Source organism: Procambarus clarkii, unplaced genomic scaffold (genome assembly GCF_040958095.1).
Source record: "Procambarus clarkii isolate CNS0578487 unplaced genomic scaffold, FALCON_Pclarkii_2.0 HiC_scaffold_1224, whole genome shotgun sequence".
Taxonomy (NCBI): Eukaryota; Metazoa; Arthropoda; class Malacostraca; order Decapoda; family Cambaridae; genus Procambarus; species Procambarus clarkii.
Window position 1 is genome coordinate 8,818 of NW_027190253.1, and position 26,183 is coordinate 35,000.

At 43.0% G+C, this 26,183-nt stretch overlaps 1 protein-coding gene across 1 annotated transcript in view; it reads right to left on the reverse strand.

Annotated features, from left to right (window-relative positions):
* Positions 1-1,637: 1,637 nt before the first annotated feature.
* Positions 1,638-26,183, reverse strand: part of LOC138362110 (heat shock protein 75 kDa, mitochondrial-like) — a gene marked incomplete at its 3' end in the record, with an annotated part of 31,856 nt that continues 7,310 nt past the window's right edge. Inside the window, exons 2-5 of the mRNA XM_069320990.1 lie at positions 21,408-21,638; positions 17,211-17,253; positions 5,848-5,920; positions 1,638-1,680 (exon numbers count right to left, since the gene is read on the reverse strand). Coding sequence (XP_069177091.1) covers positions 1,638-1,680; positions 5,848-5,920; positions 17,211-17,253; positions 21,408-21,600 — 352 coding nt within the window. The remainder of the gene's footprint in view (positions 1,681-5,847; positions 5,921-17,210; positions 17,254-21,407; positions 21,639-26,183) is intronic.

Genomic DNA, 26,183 nt, shown 5'->3' on the forward strand with positions numbered 1-26,183 from the left:
ATTATTAAGTTGGGGGACTGGCCTGTCAGGTGCCGACAGGTATTGTCGCAGGAGCAGTCTCGGGCCCGGTATGGGAAGATTGGCCCAATGACCAGAGTGTTGATGTGGATAACATCCAGACCGCTCTGCATGTGTTAGGGGGTGCATCAGCGGGATTATTGGAAGTTACCAGGATTCACGGAGCAGCAAACCCGACATCCATGGTCCGTGTAAAGTTTGATGGGCCCCTCCCTGATCGGGTGGCACTACACAGGACCTCGTATCAGGTCCAGCCCTACAACTTCCCTGTGGTACGATGTTACGCTTGTTATCTATTGGGCCACAGTCGCCTCGCCTGCCATAATGAAGCACACTGTGCAAACTGCGGCAAAACAGGCTATACAGACAGATATAACGGTGGGTGCAACTTCAGGGGAAGGTCAAGCTTCCCATGACCTTGGAGTCATTGGAGATGGGTTTGTGGATTACCTGACCTAGCAGTTTATGCCTTTGGGGAGATCTCCCCCCCCCCCCCCCCCTGGCATATATGCATTAATGATATATAATGCATATGCCAGCTAGTCCAAGCCTAATCTTAAGATAATTCTCCTATCTCTCAATTTATTCTTTACCTACTCTTCACAGCAAGTCTTTGTCACCCACATTGAACAATATTCTAAGTCTTCACTACCCCAAAACTTGCCTCGCCACCCAGCTTTTACCTTACCACACATCTTTGCTACCCATCATTTGGTTCGGATTAAACATTCAAGGTTAAATGTTTGCCCTTGATCACCTAGCAGCAATTGAGGATACAGATGTAAGCTGATTGGAGAGTCGTGTTCCGAGTGTAAACTAGTAGAACTTAAGTCAAGAAACTGATCCAGTGATCCAGTAGTATGACCCACAATAGACTTGAGAATGGTCCAGGACGGACCGAAACGTCGCCGTCGCTTCACCTTCTAGTGTGTGGTCTGGTCAACATACTTCAGCCATGTTATTGTGACTCGTCGTCTGCACATGATCCAGTAATTTGTTCCGCAAATCCACAACCCAGTTACCAAACCAGTATTTACCCAGGTATTTCCTAAATCTAAACTTATCTTCATTTAAAGCCTTATCAATAGCTTGTTATGCCCATTCATCCACTTGTACACTTCAATCATGTCACGTTAAGGTTTTTCCAACATCTCTTCATACGGAAGCTTTCTAATTTGCGGGATTAACTTTGTCATCCTAACTGACGTGTTCTAGTGAATTATGTCCATTCTTTAGTATGGCGACCAAAACTGAACGGCATAATCTAAATGGGGCCTAAAAACAATACGTTAATAAACCCAGCCGACTTATTGCTAACTCTTCTTTAAATAAATCTATGGGAAAGAAAAGCTCTCAGCCTGCTAACAAGAGTGTACAAATCCACAAGGGCCGGGACGAGGATTCGAACCTGCGTCCGAGAGCATCCCAGACGCTGCCGTAATCGACTGAGCTACGACATGGTCAAAAGGAGTTGAAACCGAAGTTCTACTGAACTTACTGGATCCTGCAGCCTCTCCGAGGCACAAACCAGTGTTAGTGTAACAAGAATGTGAAGTTGACTACGTCCATCTAGTTCCACCCGCTCCTCCCCAGAACTAGTTGTTAAATAAGCACTTTACCTTGACTCCTCTGATCCAACACTTGTCCACACGGGCCACACTCCTGAAAAAATATTTTTTTACATATACTAAGGGTAAGTATAAGTAATTATCAAAAGAAGGCACCAAACCAGGAAGGCTATGTAGCACCAGGGTAAGTATAAACAGTTTATTTCAAATACAATAGAGTAGCAAAATACAATTATGAATTTCAAGAACACTGGAACCAATCACTGGAAAAGGTGTAATTGCAATGGAGATTAATTACAGATTGTATCAACAATAGCAAGTAGGCAAGACTGACAAGACTGCAATAGCCTAACGGAATACATATTTGTCTTGGACTCATGAGGCTATGGATAAGCATCAATGTTCTTTCAAAGTTACATAGAAACACATTACCTTATTACGGTCTTCCACTAAAAACAAACCTTTAGCTAATCTTAGATAAACGTACTGTGTATTATTAATTTATTTAGCTGTCTATTGGCCTAAATTATATAAATAACATGTTTCAAACCTCTCAAGTACAGTATATGGTCTCTGAGCACTAAACTAACGTTAGAAGCCTAGTGATTACATTGTCAAAAATGACCATTTACAAGTGAAACCATTTTACATCGCAGAGTAAACAAGATGCAAACAATTAACATCTTCCATCTATTAGATAAACAATTATCTAGTCGTCCCTTCACTTTCTAGTGTGTGGTTTGGTCAACATATTTCAGCCCCCGTTATTGTGACTCCTCGTCTGCAATTATCTTCCCCATTTATCTGCACAATTGTTATCCTGATATGACCACTCCATCGCCCTAGTCGTTAACACTAAACAATCTAGGGCGACTTGTTGCTAAACATTATATGCCACCTTTAGCTTAGCTACAAGACACCGTGTACATATTATCAAACTACCTTTAATGTCATAATGCAGCAGTTTGCGCGCTCAAAATACAGATAGACAAACTCCTCAGGAACCGTAGGGGAACCTTTGACAAGCCGCCGGCTTCCTGTTGCCGTAGAGGGCACTATGGAGAAATGGTGGCCCTCTGGTAAATTTAAGTCAATATTACCTAGGAGTTATGATGTACCAGCCATTGAACATCTGGGACTCACAGATAATATGAAAACAATCCTTAAGAATAGTTAAACGAATCTTTGACTTAAACGAACAACATTGAATATTGAACTGTACGAGTCTCTGTTGTGGTCCCATCTGGCCTACTGTCCTAATATGGAAACTTCACTTCAAAAACACATTAATGATTTTCCGCTTTGGAGAAAGTTCAAGACTGCAACAACAATCATGCCAGAACTTGTTCAACTGTCACTACCTCGAATCTTTGAAGGATTAACACTATAAATGTTTAAATTGTTATAGATTTTGATAGATTACCCTATAAATTTTCCTAGAAATTATCTCCTTAATATTATCTGTTAGATTAAGGCCCTGCCCGAAGCGCTATGCGTACTAGTGGCTTTACAAGAATGTAAACACATCATGCCGTGTACTCTCAGAAACCCAATGTAACTTCTTATAGATATATAAATAAATAAATAACAGCCGAGGCCTTTGTAATACTATTTTAATGCATTGCTTTATACTTTGTAAAGTCTTTTAGAGAAGTGCTTTGTATTTATAACCTCCAACTTGGTCAGTATTACAAATTAAAAAAAAAAAAAAATTATAATACTGACCAAATTGGAGGCTATTAATACAGACCACTTCTCTAAAATGCCATATTTGACACAGACAGGCTGGACAACAGCTTCAAGCTCAACAAGCCACAATGTAACACAGAAAATAGATGTGTTGTTTCCCCCATAGGATTATTAACCCATGAACCCGCTTAACCACTCAAGTCGTAAATGCCGAGTCATTCCTCTTGTTCACAATATACACAAGACAAATCCTCAATAAAATAAGGGGGGGGGGGAGTAGGAAGGCTGACCTTTGGCAAGGCGCCGCCGTCCTGTCCCCGTCGAGGCCACTGTAGATGGTGGCCCTTAGGTCAGTTCATCATAGGAGCCCTTCTCCTTCCATCATTCTGAATCATGCTCATCGTACTAACCTGCACCCCCTCAATCCCCCCCCCCCCCCCCACCATCTTCACACAATCTGTGGCCAACATTTTTCGTTTCATTCAGATTTTCATCAAAATATGTCGAAGATTTCTCTTTGGGTTGTTTTAAGGGGCCTGACAGCCGAGTGGACAGCGCTTCGTAATCGTAATCCTGAGGTTCCGGGTTCGATCTGAAACAAATGGGCACTTTCTTTCACCCTGATGACCCTGTTTACCTATCAGTAAATAAGTACCTGGGAGTTAGACAGCTGCTATGGGCTGCTGCTTCCTGGGGATGTGTAAGAAAAAGAAGGCTTGGTCGAGGACCGGGCCGCGGGGGACGTTATGCCCCGAAATCATCTCAAGATAACCTTAAGATTGCTGGCTAACTACTGGCATGGCTATTAAGGCCACCACAAGCGCCCTAATGACTTAACTAGCGGGTACACCTATGGCTGCCACCTGACAACCTCCTCTATATTTTGTCTAAATACATATAATATACAAAATAATAACGAATAACAACATGAAGTACACACCCCGAACAATGCTTTCTATATTATGATTGATTAATGATATCTGTAACACATTTATTTTTTGCACACTGGTAATCAACGTGACCCTTGCCAGGCGGCGGCTGGTCGACAACTGAGCCACACGTTAAGAAGTGGGACTCCCAGACGCGCCACTCACCCTTACTTCACTATAATATCTAAACTGTCAACCTCTAATACAGTTAAGCATCTGACCACCAGAGGCGCTAATGTTCCCCCGTTATTACGCCATCCATATAATAATTGCTCTCATTATTCATTGTTGCAACGTTTCATGCCCGAAACGCTTTGCGTAATAGTGGCTTTAGGCATTGTATGTACTAGCCCTATCTATAAATCCATCACTCTTTGTAAAATCTCTTGTATGTATGTACCTTACCTAAATAAACATTTGATTTGATTTGAAATACATTCATGTTCTGTAGTGACAGTGTCAGACCTCGAAGGAAGAATTGAAACACCCTTCTGAAGATGTATTATTAAATACGAAAATACTTAAAGAAATTCCTGTTTCAATTCTTCCTTCGTAGTCTGTCACTCACATTTTCATCACGTGTTAATTGTGGTGATTTACACGCAGATTTTGTAGTGTATATACGACAACTTCAGGAAAGTAATGAGTAGCGGATTTAGTCTAAACAATAATATATGCGTTTTGTTTTTAGTGCCAAATTATCTGGCAAATATACATTTGGAGATGTAGCTTAATCCTTCCTGTAGCCCAATCTTTCCTGTAGCCCAATCCTTCTTGTAGCCCAATCCTTCCTGTAGACCAATCCTTCATGTAGCTCAATCCTTCCTGTAGCTCAATCCTTCCTGTAGCCCAATCCTTCCTGTAGACCAATCCTTCCTGTAGCTCAATCCTTCCTGTAGCCCAATCTTTCCTGTAGACCAATCCTTCCTGTAGCTCAATCCTTCCTGTAGACCAATCCTTCCTGTAGACCAATCCTTCCTGTAGCTCAATCCTTCCTGTAGACCAATCCTTCCTGTAGACCAATCCTTCCTGTAGCTCAATCCTTCCTGTAGCCCAATCCTTCCTGTAGACCAATCCTTCCTGTAGCTCAATCCTTCCTGTAGACCAATCCTTCCTGTAGACCAATCCTTCCTGTAGCTCAATCCTTCCTGTAGCCCAATCTTTCCTGTAGCCCAATCCTTCTTGTAGACCAATCCTTCCTGTAGCCCAATCCTTCCTGTAGCCCAATCCTTCCTTCCAAATCCGATTTGTAATATAATATTATTGGAGGTGTTGTGGTTTCTGTTCTAGGTTCAGGATTGTACCTGGTCCAGGTGTCATCTTATGTGGCGTTTATTTCTTTGTTGCTATATCCATTGTTCACCAACACTTCAGTTAACTTTCAAACTCCGTACTCACGTTGCTCCATTCTGAGCAGTGGGTAAGGGCTCGACGAATATAAGTGTTTAGAACACTGGCTTTGTGTCTTTGGGAGCACTCACTCCTACTGTTTAGGCATAATCCTATGTTTGTAGGCTTAGTATATACGCTACTGCTTAGAGATGCTCCTGTTAAATTGTGTGTTTATTTGTCTACTTATACTGAATCCTTTTAAAGTGTGTCCTTATCTGTCATTTGCATCAAACTTCATCCCTCCCACTTACCTGTTTGGTAGTGAGTTCTGCTAATCGTGGATTGCTGTTACGTAGCTCATTTAGCTTCATAATAGTTGGATGGCTGAAATAAAAAGGCTTCAATTAAACAGAGCAGAAATTTATGAGAATGATGTTCAAAAATACCAAATAGTTATTATTTTATCTGTAGAAAACGATGTCTTACAGACAGGGTAAAAAAAAAAATGAATGTAATGAAACATCATTTACTTGGCAAAGAGCCAGAGGCTCCCTGGAGCTATCCAGGCTGATATGGATGTACTAGATTTTGGCATCAGTCAGTGTGAATGGAGTTCTACTGAATTGCAATCTCTCAGCAAATGAACTTTTTTTCACCCTCATTGTTTGCTGTGATCGCCAACATGGTATTTAGAAAAAGTTGATCTGCTGCTGACCTCTTGCTAAATCTCTCCACTAAGTGACATTAGACGCTGGATGAATCATAGATCAGCAGTGTTGTTGATCTAAATATAGCAGGTGCATCTGAGTGGGTCTGGATTAGTAGGAAAGCATCACGCACTAGCCCCTATCAGTCACCATTCTGCAATATAAAAAAAATCCCCCATGCTTTCCACATCACTTTTTTATACCCAACATATGCCAAGTTCTGAAAGCGGCGGTTGGTCACATTTGTCCCAATCCCCACTGCAGTTTTCAAAATATCCCAAACATCTCAATTTTGAGGCCTGAGCCATACTTTCGAGCCAAATTCTGGCTCTCTGCACGTATTCGCAGTTTTAAATTACGACTTTTTTATACCCAACATATGCGAAGTACTGAAAGCGGCAGTGAGTCACATTTTGCACAAACTCCCCTGCAGTTTTGGAAACATCCCAAATATCCCAATTTCGAGGACTGAGCTATATTTTGGAGCCAAATTCTGACTCTCTGCACGTATTCGACGTTTGAAATTACGACTTTATATACCCAACATATGCCAAGTACTGAAAGCGGCGATTGGTGACATTTGTCCCAAACCTCCCCGCAGTTTTCAAAATATCCCAAACATCCCAATTTCGAGGCCTGAGCCATATTTTTGAGCCAAATTCTGGCTCTATGCACGTATTCGCAGATTGAAATTACGACTTTTTTATACCCAACATATACCAAGTACTGAAAGCGGCGTTTGGTCACATTTGTCTCAATCCTTCTTGCAGTTTTCAAAATATCCCAAACATCCCAATTTCGAGGCCTGAGCCATATTTTTGAGCCAAATTCTGGCTCTATGCACGTATTCGCAGATTGAAATTACGACTTTTTTATACCCAACATATACCAAGTACTGAAAGCGGCGTTTGGTCACATTTGTCTCAATCCTTCTTGCAGTTTTCAAAATATCCCAAACATCCCAATTTCGAGGCCTGAGCCATATTTTGGAGCCAAATTCTAGCTCTCTGCACGTATTCGTAGTTTGAAATTGCGACTTTTTTATACCCAACATATGCAAAGTACTGAAAGCGGCGTTTGGTGACATTTGTCCCAAACCCTCCTGCAGTTTTCAAAATATCCTAAACATCCCAATTTCGAGGCCTGAGCCGTATTTTGGAGCCAAATTCTGGCTCTATGCACGTATACGCAGTTTGAAATTACGACTTTTTATACCCAGCATATGCCAAGTCCTGATAGCGGCAGTGAGTCACATTTTGCACAAACTCCCCTGCAGTTTTGGAAACATCCCAAATATCAAAATTTCGAGGCCTGAGCTATATTTTGGAGCCAAATTCTGGCTCTCTGCACGTATTTTCAGTTTGAAATTACGACTTTTTTATACCCAACATATGCGAAGTACTGAAAGCGGCGTTTGGTGACATTTGTCCCAAACCCCACTGCAGTTTTCAAAATATCCTAAACATCCCAATTTAGAGGCCTGAGCCGTATTTTGGAGCCAAATTCTGGCTCTATGCACGTATACGCAGTTTGAAATTACGACTTTTTATACCCAGCATATGCCAAGTCTTGATAGCGGCAGTGAGTCACATTTTGCACAAACGCCCCTGCAGTTTTGGAAACATCCCAAATATCCCAATTTCGAGGCCTGAGCTATATTTTGGAGCCAAATTCTGACTCTCTGCACGTATTCGACGTTTGAAATTACGACTTTATATACCCAACATATGCCAAGTACTGAAAGCGGCGATTGGTGACATTTGTCCCAAACCTCCCCGCAGTTTTCAAAATATCCCAAACATCCCAATTTCGAGGCCTGAGCCATATTTTTGAGCCAAATTCTGGCTCTATGCACGTATTCGCAGATTGAAATTACGACTTTTTTATACCCAACATATACCAAGTACTGAAAGCGGCGTTTGGTCACATTTGTCTCAATCCTTCTTGCAGTTTTCAAAATATCCCAAACATCCCAATTTCGAGGCCTGAGCCATATTTTGGAGCCAAATTCTAGCTCTCTGCACGTATTCGTAGTTTGAAATTGCGACTTTTTTATACCCAACATATGCAAAGTACTGAAAGCGGCGTTTGGTGACATTTGTCCCAAACCCTCCTGCAGTTTTCAAAATATCCTAAACATCCCAATTTCGAGGCCTGAGCCGTATTTTGGAGCCAAATTCTGGCTCTATGCACGTATACGCAGTTTGAAATTACGACTTTTTATACCCAGCATATGCCAAGTCCTGATAGCGGCAGTGAGTCACATTTTGCACAAACTCCCCTGCAGTTTTGGAAACATCCCAAATATCAAAATTTCGAGGCCTGAGCTATATTTTGGAGCCAAATTCTGGCTCTCTGCACGTATTTTCAGTTTGAAATTACGACTTTTTTATACCCAACATATGCGAAGTACTGAAAGCGGCGTTTGGTGACATTTGTCCCAAACCCCACTGCAGTTTTCAAAATATCCTAAACATCCCAATTTAGAGGCCTGAGCCGTATTTTGGAGCCAAATTCTGGCTCTATGCACGTATACGCAGTTTGAAATTACGACTTTTTATACCCAGCATATGCAAAGTCCTGATAGCGGCAGTGAGTCACATTTTGGACAAACTCCCCAGCAGTTTTCAAAATATCCCAAACATCCCAATTTCGAGGCCTGAGCCATATTGTGGAGCCAAATTCTCGCTCTCTGCACGTATTCGCAGTTTGAAATTACGACTTTTTATACCCAACATATACCAAGTACTGAAAGCGGCATTTGGTCACATTTGTCCCAAACCTCCCAGCAGTTTTCAAAATATCCCAAACATCCCAATTTCGAGGCCTGAGCCGTATTTTGGAGCCAAATTCTGGCTCTATGCACGTATACGCAGTTTGAAATTACGACTTTTTATACCCAGCATATGCCAAGTCCTGATAGCGGCAGTGAGTCACATTTTGCACAAACTCCCCTGCAGTTTTGGAAACATCCCAAATATCCCAATTTCGAGGCCTGAGCTATATTTTGGAGCCAAATTCTGGCTCTACGCACGTATTCGCCGTTTGAAATTACGACTTTTTTATAGCCAACATGTGCCTAGTAATGAAAGCGGCGTTTGGTCACATCTGTCCCAAACTCCCCTGCAGTTTTCAAAATATCCCAAACATCCCAATTTCGAGGCCTGAGCCATATTTTGGAGCCAAATTCTGGCTCTCTGCACGTATTCTCAGTTTGAAATTACGACTTTTTTATACCCAACATATGCGAATTACTGAAAGCGGCGTTTGGTGACATTTGTCCCAAACCCCACTGCAGTTTTCAAAATATCCTAAACATCCCAATTTAGAGGCCTGAGCCGTATTTTGGAGCCAAATTTTGGCTCTATGCACGTATACGCAGTTTGAAATAACGACTTTTTATTCCCAACATATGCCAAGTCCTGATAGCGGCAGTGAGTCACATTTTGGACAAACTCCCCTGCAGTTTTCGAAATATCCCAAATATCCCAATTTCGAGGCCTGAGCTATATTTTGGAGCCAAATTCTGGCTTTCTGCACGTATTCGCCGTTTGAAATTACGACTATTTTATACCCAACATATGCCAAGTACTGAAAGCGATGTTTGGTCACATTTGTCCCAAACCTCCCTGCAGTTTTCAAAATATCTCAAATATCCTAATTTCGAGGCCTGAGCCATATTATACAGCCAAATTCTGGATCTCTGCACATATTCACAGTTTGAAATTACGACTTTTTATACCCAACATATGCCAAGTACTGAAAGCGGCGTTTGGTTACATCTGTCCCAAACCTCCCTACAGTTTACAAAATATCCCAAACATCCCAATTTCGAGGCCTGAGCCATATTTTGGAGCCAAATACAAGCTCTTTGCACGTATTCGCAGTTTGAAATTACGACTTTTTATACCCAACATATGCCAAGTTCTGAAAGCGGCGTTTGGTCATATTTTTCCAAAACCCCCTTGCAGTTTTCAAAATATCCCAAACATCCCAATTTCGAGGCCTGAGCCGTATTTTGGAGCCATATTCTGGCTCTATGCACGTATTCGCAGTTTGAAATTACGACTTTTTATACCCAACATATGCCAAGTCCTGAAAGCGGCAGTGAGTGACATTTTGCACAAACTCCCCTGCAGTTTTCGAAATATCCCAAATAACCCAATTAAGAGGCCTGAGCCATATTTTGGAGCCAAATTCTGGCTCTCTGCACGTATTCGCAGTTTGAAATTACGACTTTTTATACCCAACATATACCAAGTACTGAAAGCGGCATTTGGTCACATTTGTCCCAAACCTCCCAGCAGTTTTCAAAATATCCCAAACATCCCAATTTCGAGGCCTGAGCCGTATTTTGGAGCCAAATTCTGGCTCTATGCACGTATACGCAGTTTGAAATTACGACTTTTTATACCCAGCATATGCCAAGTCCTGATAGCGGCAGTGAGTCACATTTTGCACAAACTCCCCTGCAGTTTTGGAAACATCCCAAATATCCCAATTTCGAGGCCTGAGCTATATTTTGGAGCCAAATTCTGGCTCTACGCACGTATTCGCCGTTTGAAATTACGACTTTTTTATAGCCAACATGTGCCTAGTAATGAAAGCGGCGTTTGGTCACATCTGTCCCAAACTCCCCTGCAGTTTTCAAAATATCCCAAACATCCCAATTTCGAGGCCTGAGCCATATTTTGGAGCCAAATTCTGGCTCTCTGCACGTATTCTCAGTTTGAAATTACGACTTTTTTATACCCAACATATGCGAATTACTGAAAGCGGCGTTTGGTGACATTTGTCCCAAACCCCACTGCAGTTTTCAAAATATCCTAAACATCCCAATTTAGAGGCCTGAGCCGTATTTTGGAGCCAAATTTTGGCTCTATGCACGTATACGCAGTTTGAAATAACGACTTTTTATTCCCAACATATGCCAAGTCCTGATAGCGGCAGTGAGTCACATTTTGGACAAACTCCCCTGCAGTTTTCGAAATATCCCAAATATCCCAATTTCGAGGCCTGAGCTATATTTTGGAGCCAAATTCTGGCTTTCTGCACGTATTCGCCGTTTGAAATTACGACTATTTTATACCCAACATATGCCAAGTACTGAAAGCGATGTTTGGTCACATTTGTCCCAAACCTCCCTGCAGTTTTCAAAATATCTCAAATATCCTAATTTCGAGGCCTGAGCCATATTATACAGCCAAATTCTGGATCTCTGCACATATTCACAGTTTGAAATTACGACTTTTTATACCCAACATATGCCAAGTACTGAAAGCGGCGTTTGGTTACATCTGTCCCAAACCTCCCTACAGTTTACAAAATATCCCAAACATCCCAATTTCGAGGCCTGAGCCATATTTTGGAGCCAAATACAAGCTCTTTGCACGTATTCGCAGTTTGAAATTACGACTTTTTATACCCAACATATGCCAAGTTCTGAAAGCGGCGTTTGGTCATATTTTTCCAAAACCCCCTTGCAGTTTTCAAAATATCCCAAACATCCCAATTTCGAGGCCTGAGCCGTATTTTGGAGCCATATTCTGGCTCTATGCACGTATTCGCAGTTTGAAATTACGACTTTTTATACCCAACATATGCCAAGTCCTGAAAGCGGCAGTGAGTGACATTTTGCACAAACTCCCCTGCAGTTTTCGAAATATCCCAAATAACCCAATTAAGAGGCCTGAGCCATATTTTGGAGCCAAATTCTGGCTCTCTGCACGTATTCGCAGTTTGAAATTACGACTTTTTATACCCAACATATACCAAGTACTGAAAGCGGCATTTGGTCACATTTGTCCCAAACCTCCCAGCAGTTTTCAAAATATCCCAAACATCCCAATTTCGAGGCCTGAGCCGTATTTTGGAGCCAAATTCTGGCTCTATGCACGTATACGCAGTTTGAAATTACGACTTTTTATACCCAGCATATGCCAAGTCCTGATAGCGGCAGTGAGTCACATTTTGCACAAACTCCCCTGCAGTTTTGGAAACATCCCAAATATCCCAATTTCGAGGCCTGAGCTATATTTTGGAGCCAAATTCTGGCTCTACGCACGTATTCGCCGTTTGAAATTACGACTTTTTTATAGCCAACATGTGCCTAGTAATGAAAGCGGCGTTTGGTCACATCTGTCCCAAACTCCCCTGCAGTTTTCAAAATATCCCAAACATCCCAATTTCGAGGCCTGAGCCATATTTTGGAGCCAAATTCTGGCTCTCTGCACGTATTCTCAGTTTGAAATTACGACTTTTTTATACCCAACATATGCGAATTACTGAAAGCGGCGTTTGGTGACATTTGTCCCAAACCCCACTGCAGTTTTCAAAATATCCTAAACATCCCAATTTAGAGGCCTGAGCCGTATTTTGGAGCCAAATTTTGGCTCTATGCACGTATACGCAGTTTGAAATAACGACTTTTTATTCCCAACATATGCCAAGTCCTGATAGCGGCAGTGAGTCACATTTTGGACAAACTCCCCTGCAGTTTTCGAAATATCCCAAATATCCCAATTTCGAGGCCTGAGCTATATTTTGGAGCCAAATTCTGGCTTTCTGCACGTATTCGCCGTTTGAAATTACGACTATTTTATACCCAACATATGCCAAGTAATGAAAGCGGCGTTTGGTTACATCTGTCCCAAACCCCCCTGCAGTTTTCAAAATATCCCAAACATCCCAATTTCGAGGCCTTAGCCATATTTTGGAGCCAAATTCTTGCTCCATGCACGTATTCGTGGTTTGAAATTACGACATTTTATACCCAACATATGCTAAGTCCTGAAAGCGGCAGTGAGTCACATTTTGCACAAACTCTATTGCAGTTTTCGAAATATCCCAAATATCCCAATTTCGAGGCATGAGCCATATTTTGGAGCCAAATTTTGGCTCTCTGCACGTATTCGCAGTTTGAAATAACGACTTTTTATACCCAACATATGCCAAATACTGAAAGCGGCAGTGAGTCACATTTTGCTCAAACTCCCCTACAGTTTTCAAAATATCCCAAACATCCCACTTTCAAGGCCTGAGCCATATTTTGGAGCCAAATTCAAGCTCTCTGCACGTATTCGCAGTTTGAAATTACTACTTTTTATACCCAACATATGCCAAGTTCTGTAAGCAGCGTTTGGTCATATTTGTCCCAAACCCCCCTGCAGTTTTCAAAATATCCCAAACATCACAATATCGAGGCCTGAGCCATATTTTGGAGCCAAGTTCTAGCTCTCTGTACGTAATCGCAGTTTGATATTACGATTTTTATACCCAACATATGCCAAGTACTGAAAGCGGCAGTGAGTCACATTTTGCACAAACTCCATTGCAGTTTTCGAAATATCCCAAATATCCCAATTTCGAGGCCTGAGCCGTATTTTGGAGCCAAATTTTGGCTCTCTGCGCGTATTCAAAGTTTGAAATTACGACTTTTTATACCCAACTTATGCCAAGTACTGAAAGTGGCATTTGGTCAAATTTGTCCCAAACCTCCCTGCAGTTTTCAAAATATCCCAAACATCCCAATTTCGAGGCCTGAGCCATATTTTGGAGCCAAATTCTGGCTCTCTGCACGTATTCGAAGTTTGAAATTACGACTTTTTATACCCAACTTATGCCAAGTACTGAACGCGGCGTTTGGTCACATTTGTCCAAAACCCCCCCTGCAGTTTTCAAAATATCCCAAACATCCCAATTTTGAGGCCTGAGCTATATTTTGGAGCCAAATTCTGGCTCTCTGCGCGTATTCGAAGTTTGAAATTATGACTTTTTATACCCAACATATGCCAAGTACTGAAAGTGGCATTTGGAAACATTTGTCCAAAACCCCCCCTGCAGTTTTCAAAATATCCCAAGCATCCCAATTTCGAGGCCTGAGCCGTATTTTGGAGCCTAATTCTGGCTCTCTGCACGTATTCGCAGTTTGAAATTACGACTTATTTATACCCAACATATGCCAAGTACTGAACGCGGCGTTTGGTCATATTTGTCCAAAACCCCCCCCTGCAGTTTTCAAAATATTCCAAACATCCCAATTTCGAGGCCTGAGCCATATTTTGGAGCCAAATTCTGGCCCTATGCACGTATTCGCGGTTTGAAATTACGGCATTTTATACCCAACATATGCCAAGTACTGAAAGCGGCAGTGAGTCACATTTCGCACAAGCTCCCCTGCAGTTTTCGAAATATCTCAAATATCCTAATTTTGAGGCCTGAGCTATATTTTGGAGCCAAATTCTGGCTCTCTGCACGTATTCGCAGTTTGAAAATAAGATTTTTTTATACCCAACATATGCCAAGTACTGAAAGCGGCGTTTGGTTACATTTGTCCATAACCTCCCTGCAGTTTTCAAAATATCCCAAACATCACAATATCGAGGCCTGAGCCATGTTTTGGAGCTAAATTCTGGCTCTCTGAACGTATTCGCAGTTTGATATTACGATTTTTATACCCAAAATATGCCAAGTACTGAAAGCGGCAGTGAGTCACATTTCGCACAAACTCCCCTGCAGTTTTCGAAATATCCCAAATATTCCAATTTTCAGGCCTGAGCTATATTTCGGAGCCAAGTTCTGGCTCTCTGCACGTATTCGCAGTTTGAAATTACGACTTTTTTATTCCCAACATATGCCAAGTACAGATCGCGGCGTTTGGTCACATTTGTCCAAAACCCCCCCTGCAGTTTTCAAAATATCCCAAACATCCCAATTTTGAGGCCTGAGCCATATTTTGGAGCCAAATTCTGGCTCTCTGCACGTATTCGCAGTTTGAAATTACGACTTTTTTATACCCAACATATGCCAAGTACTGAACGCGGAGTTTGGTCACATTTATCCCAAACCCCCCCCCTGCAGTTTTCAAAATATTCCAAACATCCCAATTTTGAGGCCTGAGCCGTATTTTGGAGCCTAATTCTGGCTCTCTGCATGTATTCGAAGTTTGAAATTACGACTTTTTTCCCCAACATATGCCAAGTCCTGAAAGCGGCAGTAAGTCACATTTTGCACAAACTCCCCTGCAGTTTTCAAAATATCCCAAACATCACAATTTCGAGGCATGAGCTATATTTTGGAGCCAAATTTTGGCTCTCTGCACATATTCGCAGTTTGAAATTACGAATATCCCAATTTCGATGCCTGAGCCATATTTTGGAGCCAAATTCTGGCTCCCTGCACGTATTCGCAGTTTGAAATTACGACTTTTTTATACCCAACATATGCCAAGTCCTGAAAGCGGCAGTGATTCACATTTCGCACAAACTCCCCTGCAGTTTTCGAAATATCCCAAATATTCCAATTTTCAGGCCTGAGCTATATTTCGGAGCCAAGTTCTGGCTCTCTGCACGTATTCGCAGTTTGAAATTACGACTTTTTATACCCAACATATGCCAAGTTCTGAAAGCGGTGTTTGGTCATATTTGTCCCAAAGCCCACTGAGGTTTTCAAAATATCCCAAACATCCCAATTTCGAGGACTGAGCACTATTTTGGAGCCAAATTCTGGCTCTATGCACGTATTCGCAGTTTGAAATAACGACTTTTTATACCCAACATATGCCAAGAACTGAAAGCAGCAGTGAGTCACATTTTGCACAAACTACCCTGCAGTTTTCAAAATATCCCAAATATCCCAATTTCGAGGCCTGAGCCATGTTTTGGAGCCAAATTCTTGCTCTCTGCACGTATTCGCAGTTTGAAATTCCTCTTGGAGTTGGAGTTGGAGGGTTTTTGGATTTGGAATGAGGGAAGAGGCGGGCTGGATGAGGCAGTTTATGTCTTTGGAAATATTTGTAATCATTTTATTTAGAGATGAGTGTGAGCAGAAATGACACACTATAGTAGTAATTTATAGTGAAGATAATATTGTATTTCCAAATGAGAAAAAATTATGCGAGGCGAAAACTGGCATAATACATGCCAGATAAAAGTAGGTTGGCAACAACTCCTCAATAAAAGATTTGGTTGTGGAGGAGATTCCCGCCCGAAGGTCGGCCATCTTGGCGCACAGATTGAACGCCCCTGGCTGGACTTTCTTTCCACACCTCGCCTGGGGCTTGTCATGTTCACAGAAAATGGTACCATCCGTTTTCTATGTGCGGCGGCTGGGACGCCAGAGAGGGGAGGTAAACAAGAGAGCGTACAGGACGCCCGCCAAGCTTGGTAGCTACTAGTCATGTAATCATATTAAGTATTAAAGTCAGTAACCAAGTCATGACTTTACATCAACCATACAACCAAGACTTCCTCAGTAACACACAAACACCACATTGGCGACGAGGATGAACTGTGAACGCAGGTATTATTGTGACTCGTCGTCTGCACATGATCCTGTAATTGGTTCCGCAAATCCACAACCCAGTTACCAAACCAGTATTTACCCAGGTATTTCCTAAATCTAAACTTATCTTCATTTAAAGCCTTATCAATAACTCCCTTGTTATGCCCATTCATCCACTTGTACACTTCAATCATGTCACGTTAAGGTTTTTCCAACATCTCTTCATATGGAAGCTTTCTAATTTGCGGGATTAACTTTGTCATCCTAACTGACGTGTTCTAGTGAATTATGTCCATTCTTTAGTATGGCGACCAAAACTGAACGGCATAATGTAAATGGGGCCTAAAAACAATACGTTAATAAACCCAGCCGACTTATTGCTAACTCTTCTATAAATAAATCTATGGGAAAGAAAAGCTCTCAGCCTGCTAACAAGAGTGTACAAATCCACAAGGGCCGGGACGAGGATTCGAACCTGCGTCCGAGAGCATCCCAGACGCTGCCGTAATCGACTGAGCTACGACATGGTCAAAAGGAGTTGAAACCGAAGTTCTACTGAACTTACTGGATCCTGCAGCCTCTCCGAGGCACAAACCAGTGTAAGTGTAACAAGAATGTGAAGTTGACTACGTCCATCTAGTTCCACCCGCTCCTCCCCAGAACTAGTTGTTAAATAAGCACTTTACCTTGACTCCTCTGATCCAACACTTGTCCACACGTGCCACACTCCTGAAAAAATATTTTTTACATATATTTAGGGCAAGTATAAGTAATTATTAAAAGAATGCACTAAACCGGGAAGGCTATGTAGCACCAGGGTAAGTATAAACAGTTTATTTCAAATACAATAGAGTAGCAAAATACAATTATGAATTTCAAGAACACTGGAACCAATCACTGGAAAAGGTGTAATTGCAATGGAGATTAATTACAGATTGTATCAACAATAGCGAGTAGGCAAGACTGATAAGACTGCAATAGCCTAACGGAATACATTTTTGTCTTGGACTCATGAGGCTATGGTTAACCATCAATGTTCTTTTAAAGTTACATAGAAACACATTACCTTATTAGGGTCTTCCACTAAAACAAACCTTTAGCTAACCTTAGATAAAAGTACTGTGTATTATTAATTTATTTAGCTGTCTATTGGCCTAAATTATATAAATAACATGTTTAAAACCTCTCAAGTACAGTATATTGGTCTCTGAGCACTAAACTAACGTTAGAAGCCTAGTGATTACATTGTCAAAAATGACCATTTACAGGTGAAACCATTTTACATCGCAGAGTAAACAAGATGCAAACAATTAACATCTTCCATCTATTAGACAAACAATTATCTAGTCGTCCCTTCACTTTCTAGTGTGTGGTTTGGTCAACATATTTCAGCCCCCGTTATTGTGACTCCTCGTCTGCAATTATCTTCCCATTTATCTGCACAATTGCTATCCTGATATGACCACTCCATCGCCCTAGTCGTTAACACTAAACAATCTAGGGCGACTTGTTGCTAAACATTATATGCCCCCTTTAGCTTAGCTACAAGACACGTTGTACATATTATCACACTACCTCTAATGTCATAATGCAGCAGTTTGCGCGCTCAAAATACAGATTGACAAACTCCTCAGGAACCGTAGGGGAACCTTTGACAAGCCGCCGGCTTCCTGTTGCCGTAGAGGGCACTATGGAGAAATGGTGGCCCTCTGGTAAATTTAGGTCAATATTACCTAGGAGTTATGATGTACCAGCCATTAAGCATCTGGGACTCGCAGTTAATATGAAAACAATCCTTAAGAATAGTTAAACGAATCTTCGACTTAAACGAACAACATTGAATATTGAACTGTACGAGTCTCTGTTGTGGTCCCATCTGGCCTACTGTGTCCTAATATGGAAACTTCACTTCAAAAACACATCAATGATTTTCCGCTTTGGAGAAAGTTCAAGACAGCAACAACAATCATGCCAGAACTTGTTCAACTGTCATTACCACGAATCTTTGAAGGACTAACACTATAAATGTTTAAATTGTTATAGATTTTGATAGATTAGCCTATAAATTTTTCTAGAAATTACCTACTTAATATTATCTGTTAGATTAAGGACCTGCCCGAAGTGTTATGCGTACTAGTGGCTTTACAAGAATGTAAACACACAGGGCTATGTACTCCTTGTCACCTGTCCTCTTAAAAATAGCGTCGCTTTTGGCCGTTTACCCGTATGGCCGAATATGGACGTAATTTGGAAATGAAAAAAATGAAAATAAATTTGGGATTTTTTTTTTCAACAACAATAAGTTAAGAGTCCTCTGATAGGTTAAGTGGGCAGGAAATTCTCAAAGTTTCAAAACGTTATGAAAAATGTTAATGGAAAGAATCCTCTTCTAAGCCGGACGACTCAAACAGAAAACGGAACAGTGCCTTACTTTTGTGAGTCGATTTCATTTCAAATTACGTCCAAATTTGGCCATAGCGTCGTGCATACCAGCCAAAAGTGACGTTAGTTTTAAGAGGACGGGTTGATCAGAAACCCAATATAACTTGTAGTTATATAAATAAATAAATAACAGCCGAGGCCTTTGTAATACTGACCAAGTTGGAGGTCATTAATACAGACCACTTCTCTAAAATGTCATATTTGACACAGACAGGCTGGATAACAGCTTCAAGCTCAACAAGCCACAATGTTACACAGAAAATAGATGTGTTGTTTCCCCTATAGGATTATTAACCCATGAACCCGCTTAACCACTCAAGTCGTAAATGTCGAGTCATTCCTCTTGTTCACAATATACACAAGACAAATCCTCAATAAAATAAGGGGGGGGGAGTAGGAAGGCTGACCTTTGACAAGGTGCCGCCGTCCTGTCCCCGTCGAGGCCACTGTAGATGGTGGCCCTTAGGTCAATTCATCATAGGAGCCCTTCTCCTTCCATCATTCTGAATCATGCTCATCGTACTAACCTGCACCCCCTCAATCCCCCCCCCCCCACCATCTTCACACAATCTGTGGCCAACATTTCTCGTTTCATTCAGATTTTCATGAAAATATGTAGAAGATTTCTCTTTGGGTTGTTTTAAGGGGCCTGACAGCCGAGTGGACAGCGCTTCGGATTCGTAATCCCGAGGTTCCGGGTTCGATCCCCGGTGGAGGCTGAAACAAATGGACACTTTCTTTCACCCTGATGACCCTGTATACCTATCAGTAAATAAGTACCTGGGAGTTAGACAGCTGCTATGGGCTGCTTCCTGGGGATGTGTAAGAAAAAGAAGGCCTGGTCGAGGACCGGGCCGCGGGAACGCTAAGCCCCGAAATCATCTCCAGATAACCTTAAGATTGCTGGCTAACTACTGGCATGGCTATTAAGGCCACCACAAGCGCCCTAATGACTTAACTAGCGGGTACACCTATGGCTGCCACCTGACAATCTCCTCTATATTTTGTCTAAATACATAAAATATACAAAATAATAACGAATAACAACATGAAGTACACACCCCGAACAATGCTTTCTATATTATGATTGAGTAATGATATCTGTAACACATTTATTTTTTGCACACTGGTAATCAACGTGACCCTTGCCAGGCGGCGGCTGGTCGACAACTGAGCCACACGTTAAGAAGTGGGACTCCCAGACGCGCCACTCACCCTTACTTCACTATAATATCTAAACTGTCAACCTCTAATACAGTTAAGCATCTGACCACCAGAGGCGCTAATGCTCCCCTGTTATTACGCCATCCATATAATGATTGCTCTCATTATTCATTGTTGCAACGTTTAAATACATTCAACACACTGTAGTGACAGTGTCAGATGCAGGCGATGAGTCACAATAACGTGGCTGAAGTATGTTGACCAGACCACACACTAGAAGTTGAAGGGACGACGACGTTTCGGTCCGTCCTGGACCATTCTCATGTCGATTGTGATGAGGAGGTAGAGACAGGCAATAAATAGGCAAGAGAGAGCTGAGGAGGAAAGTCAGGTGTAGGGGATAGTAGTAATGAGAACTGCAGCAGGCCTATTGGCCCATACGAGGCAGCTCCTATTATAACCACCGAAGGAGATAGTAATAGGAAAAAGAGGAGGATATCAAGGGAGCGTAGGAGAAGACAATGAACAGAAAAAGGGAGAAGAGAGAAAGAAAAGGAAAGAGAAAGAAAGAAATGGAAGGGGGAAAGCTTATGTTAAGTCACGTTTGTTAGAAAGTTTAGAGCATTTGAGTATATACTGTGAAAGGGAAGAGTCCACAGCAACAAAGCCAGGACTCAAGTTTATGTTGGGTACATTGTTTATAAGAGCCGATTCTACAAGACGGCGTCTGTGTAGAGTAGAGGCAGGAAAGATTATTTTGTAGGAAGACCAATCAATGGGATGATTAGAATCCCTCACATGGCAGAAGAGAGCATTGTTAGTGTCTGCAGACTTAACGCTTCTCTTGTGTTCTTTAAGTCTGTCATTCAGTGTGCGGCCAGTTTGCGCAAATGACATTTTTTTGACCATCATTGTTTGCTGTGATCGCCAACATGGTATTTAGAAAAAGTTGATCTGCTGCTGACCTCTTGCTAAATCTCTCCACTAAGTGACATTAGACACTGGATGAATCATAGATCAGCAGTGTTGTTGATCTAAATATAGCAGGTGCATTTGAGTGGGTCTGGATTAGTAGGAAAGCATCACGCACTAGCCCCTATCAGTCACCATTCTGCAATATAAACAAAAATCCCCCATGCTTTCCACATCACTTGTAATACAGGAAATATGGAGTGGATTAACAGGAATGAGAGAGGACCAAGTCAGAGAGAGAGAGAGCTGAGGGTCAAGGAAGTCTATGTTCCCTCTCTATTACAGGCCAAAACAAAAATTCATACCTTGGATTAATTTCCAACTGTGGCTGCAAAAGTGAGTATCTGGTGTCTTCGGGTACTGTGTAAATTGAGTGTGTACGAAGTGTCTTGCTGCACCCATCTCTTCCACAGTGATGACACATGGATGCGACTCCAGACGAGAAGTAGCCTTCACTCCCCAACATCGTCCAGCCAACACAGTTTTTAGCCAGTACATCAATTCAGTTGCTTGGGAACGACGAAGACTACTCTCAGCTGATAGTGTAAAAAAAATGGACACAATTTATATGTTATATGCAATAAAAACCCAGAGTTGAATGTAATGAAACGCCATTTTCTGGGTGAGACCTGGAGGCTCCCCGGAGCTTACTAGGCTGATATGCTAATGTCAGCCTTTGGCATCAGTCATGTGTATGGAGCTCATTCCTCGTTTGTGGTTGTCCTAATCCCGGGTACAGGCCCAGAAAGGGCCCAGGTACAGGCCCAGAAGGGGCCCGGGTATAGACCCAGAAGGGGCCCGGGTACAGGCCCAGAAGGGGCCCAGGTACAGGCCCAGAAGGGGACCAGGTACAGGCCCAGAAAGGGCCCGGGTACAGGCCAGGAAAGGGCCCGGGTACAGGCCCAGAAACTTTGATATATTTAACAGACTTTGATATTTTCTTCTCCTACCACCCCTATACTTTTGTTAAGTGTGTATATTTATCTAACTTTATTTGAAAATGTCATTACACCAAAAAGTTACAATATTGATTACATGCAGGGTACAAGGCTGCTTGTCACAAGTTGAACAGCTCGCTCCTCCAGCCCCTCAGATGTCGACCAATCCTTCCAATCCTTGGTGTAGCCCAATCCTTGGTGTAGGTGTAAAGAAAGAGTGGAGTGAGTGAGGTAACTGTTGTGGGATGGAGGCGGCATGGCATGGTGGGGTGGGGGTTGTCGGGTGTCGCTGGGTGGAAGAATTTGAGTTGAATTTGTGGAGGGCGGGTATATAAGGCGAGATGTTTTTCTTTTATAGTAGAGGGGAGGGAGGCGTTTATGCAGAATGTGTGGGTTGTTATGTGGTGGTGGGGCAGTGTGTGGGGAGTGGGCGGGGGTTGGTGGGTGGGGTTTTTGATTGTGCATTTGATGGTGGGCGTGTTTGTGGGGAAGGCGGGCGGGGCTGGGAGAAATGTGTGGGTAAAGGTGGCGAAAAATGTCGGGTGGTGGAGTGTGGGGTTTGAATATTCTCGTTTTCTGTTGGTGAGTCTTCCCACATTGTGGCTGACTAGATGGACCCTCAATCTCTCTCTCCTGACTCGTTATCTCGTTGCTCCTACTTTAACAGTGCCTCTTTACCTTCTCCATGTGTGACACACACCTACCTACACACCTGCACCTTACGTTGAGCAGGTGTGGGGAGCGTAATAAGAGCGAGAATGGTGGGTAGAGAGGCATAAATGTGTGTAACTGCAGGCGGCTGAGGGGCAGAGGGAGGTAGCCAGGCGCGCTCACCTCAACTGTTGTGTGTGTGTGTGTGTGCGGTGGTGCCACAGTGGACGGGTCATCTTCGTCCATGTCCACTCCCAACCCTTTATTAACCCTCAGTGACACTCCAGGCAACAACACTGTGTCACTAGCGACACTTTTCACTGACACACTGTGGCCATAAAACACCTGCCAATACCCGCAACACCTCCCACTGGCCAGCAACGTGGCAACAACATCATCAGCTGACTGCCCCACCCACCCACCACCACCTTCCTCACTCTCTCTCTCTCTCTCGCCCAAACTAACTACTACAGTTTGCACCAGCTTAATACTCTCACCAATTTCCCTTCTCACCAACGTTTGGGGTCACGAAATTTGGTGTCACGAACGTTGGGTCACGAAATTCGTGGCTGGGGTCACGAAATTGGTGTCTGTTGTCACGAAATTCGTGTCTGGGGTCACGAAATTCGTGTCTGGGGGTCAAGAAATTCGTGTCTGGGGTCAAGAAATTCGTGTCTGGGGTCAAGAAATTCGTGTCTGGGGTCACGAAATTCGTGTCTGGGGTCACGAAATTCGTGTCTGGAGTCAAGAAATTCGTGTCTTGGTCACGAAATTCGTGTCTGGGGTCAGGAAATTCGTGTCTGAGGTCACGAAATTCGTGTCTAACGAACGTTTGGGGTCACGAAATTTGGTCTCGCGAACTGTTGGGGTCACGAAATTCGTGTCTGTGGTCACTAAATTCGTGTCTGGGGTCAAGAAATTCGTGTCTGGGGTCAGGAAATTCGTGTCTGGGGGTCAGGAAATTCGTGTCTGTTGTCGCGAAATTCGTGTCTGGGGTCAAGAAATTTGTGTCTGGGGTCACGAAATTCGTGTCTGGGGTCACGAAATTCGTGTCTGGGGTCACGAAATTGGTGTCTGGGGTCACGAAATTCGTGTCTGGGGTCACGAAATTCGTGTCTGTTGTCACGAAATTCGTGTCTGTTGTCACGAAATTCGTGTATGTTTTCACGAAATTCGTGTCTGGGGTCAAGAAATTCGTGTCTGGGTCACGAAATTCGTGTCTGGGGTCAGGAAATTCGTGTCTGGGGTCACGAAATTCGTGTATGTTGTCACGAAATTCGTGTCTGGGGTCAAGAAATTCGTGTCTGGGTCACGAAATTCGTGTCTGGGATCATGAAATTCGTGTCTGGGGTCAAGAAATTCGTGTCTAACGAACGTTTGGGCTCAAGAAATTTGAAATGGAGAGAGAGAGAGAGAGAGAGAGAGAGAGAGAGAGAGAGAGAGAGAGAGAGAGAGAGAGAGAGAGAGAGAGAGAGAGAGAGAGAGAGATAGACAGATAGACAGATAGATAGACAGATAGATAGATAGACAGATAGATAGACAGATAGATAGATAGACAGATAGATAGATAGACAGATAGATAGACAGATAGATAGATAGACAGATAGACAGATAGACAGATAGATAGATAGATAGACAGATAGATAGACAGACAGACAGACAGACAGACAGACAGACAGACAGACAGACAGACAGACAGACAGACAGACAGACAGACAGACAGACAGACAGACAGATAGACAGACAGACAGAGGGAGGTTATTATTTAATATATATTAAGCAATATAATATTAAACAAAGAGAGGAATCATTTTGAAAATGTGTGACAGTTGGAGCAGAAGGGAGGGAGGGAGGGAGGGAGGGAGGGAGGGAGGGGGGGGGGCGTGAGGAAGGTGTTCCTGCCTTAGCTGACATATATACATTTGGAGATGTATGTAGCCCAATCCTTGGTGTATGTGTGTATGTAGTGGTGTAAAGAAAGAGTGGAGTGAGTGAGTGAGTGAGGTAACTGTTGTGGGATGGAGGCGGAGGAGGAGGCATGGCTGGCGGCTTAGTATGGTGGGAGTGGGGGGGGGGAGGGGGGGGTTGTGGGGGGGGGGTGTCGCTGGGTGCATAAATTTGAGTTTAATTTGTGGAGATAGGTTATATAGTGAATTGAATAATACAGGAGAAGATGCCCATTGGGGCGAGCCTTGAAGTGGGGACAGCTGAAGAGTAGTCGGTGAGAGGAAATGGTGAAGTTGAAGAGAAAGTGCCAGGGCTAAACCCAGCTGCGTGGCAATACGTCGATGCTGCAAACAACCCAACAACTGGCTAGGCTTGGAGGCGGGTCTGGAAGGCGGCGGTGGCAGTACTTCAACATTCAAGGTGGAAACAATCTTTCTTCATGTGGTGTCTTCTTCTTCTTCAATTTGGTGTTTCTTCTTTCTTCTTGCTTCGAGTAATCATTTGATGTTTGTAATCGGCGTAGTCTGGTGGGAAAAGGTCCTTTGACAATGTGGTTTCGTCGCATTCAACGAAGATTACTTCGTTCTTTAGTGTGTACTTTAAGTCTGGATCATTCAGCAGGCATTCCGCATACCTTGTGTTGAGTATTTTGCTGGAGAGGCGTCTGTATTCGGGAGTTCCAAGTGTAAGTTGTTCACGTTGATCATATAGTGCGGAGACTCTTGGAGACTCCTGTGTTGCTGGAGATGGTGATTGTGCTTCAACGTCAATCAAGGCAGTAGAGTCATCATCGGAAAACAAGTGTTGGTTTTCAGAAGCATCAGGTGTAGGTACCTGTGAAGCTGGTGTAGTCTCAGGTGCGGCTGGTGTATTTTCTGGTGAAGCTGGTGAAGTTGGTGCAGTCTCAGGTACCACTGGAGAAGTAGCTTGTTCGTCTGGAGTAGTAGCAGTGTGCAAGGATGTTGCAGAGTCTGTATCAGGTTGCACAGGGTGGGCGTCAGCAGACAGGATATCTGCCAATGCAGTTGAAGAGATGGTGATGCTGATGTTAGAAGCAGAAGTGGTATTTGTTGCTAAAGTCGTAGCATTGGTGTTGGCTGAGGCTGTTGTTGTGAAGAGCTCGTCACGAACAGTAAATGTTGGTAAACCGTTGTCAGCGTACATAATGTTCAGAATTCGTACAAATTCCTTGGTGTTCGTGCCTGCAATCATTTCAGCAGTGCGGATGAGTCCCATTATGACGTTGTGGTTCCTGTTAGGGAGCAGCATCTGGTGTGGTGAGGGCTGGCTTGTTGATTCAGCAGAGTAAACTTGTGGCTGTCGCTGCTGCGTCGATGATTGGTTGGCGGGCTGGGACCCAGGGCCCCAATGGGACGCAGTCTGTGCAGAAGCTCCGCCCCCTCCCGGAAGCAGAGGAAAGTTGGCGGCTTGCACGTTGAATGTTGACGGTTCTCGTCGTGTGGTGTTGGCTTGCCTGGCTTCGGTCATCTTCTGTATTTCTTGACGTCTTTGTGGACACTCAGCAGAGACGGCAGTAAGGTGACC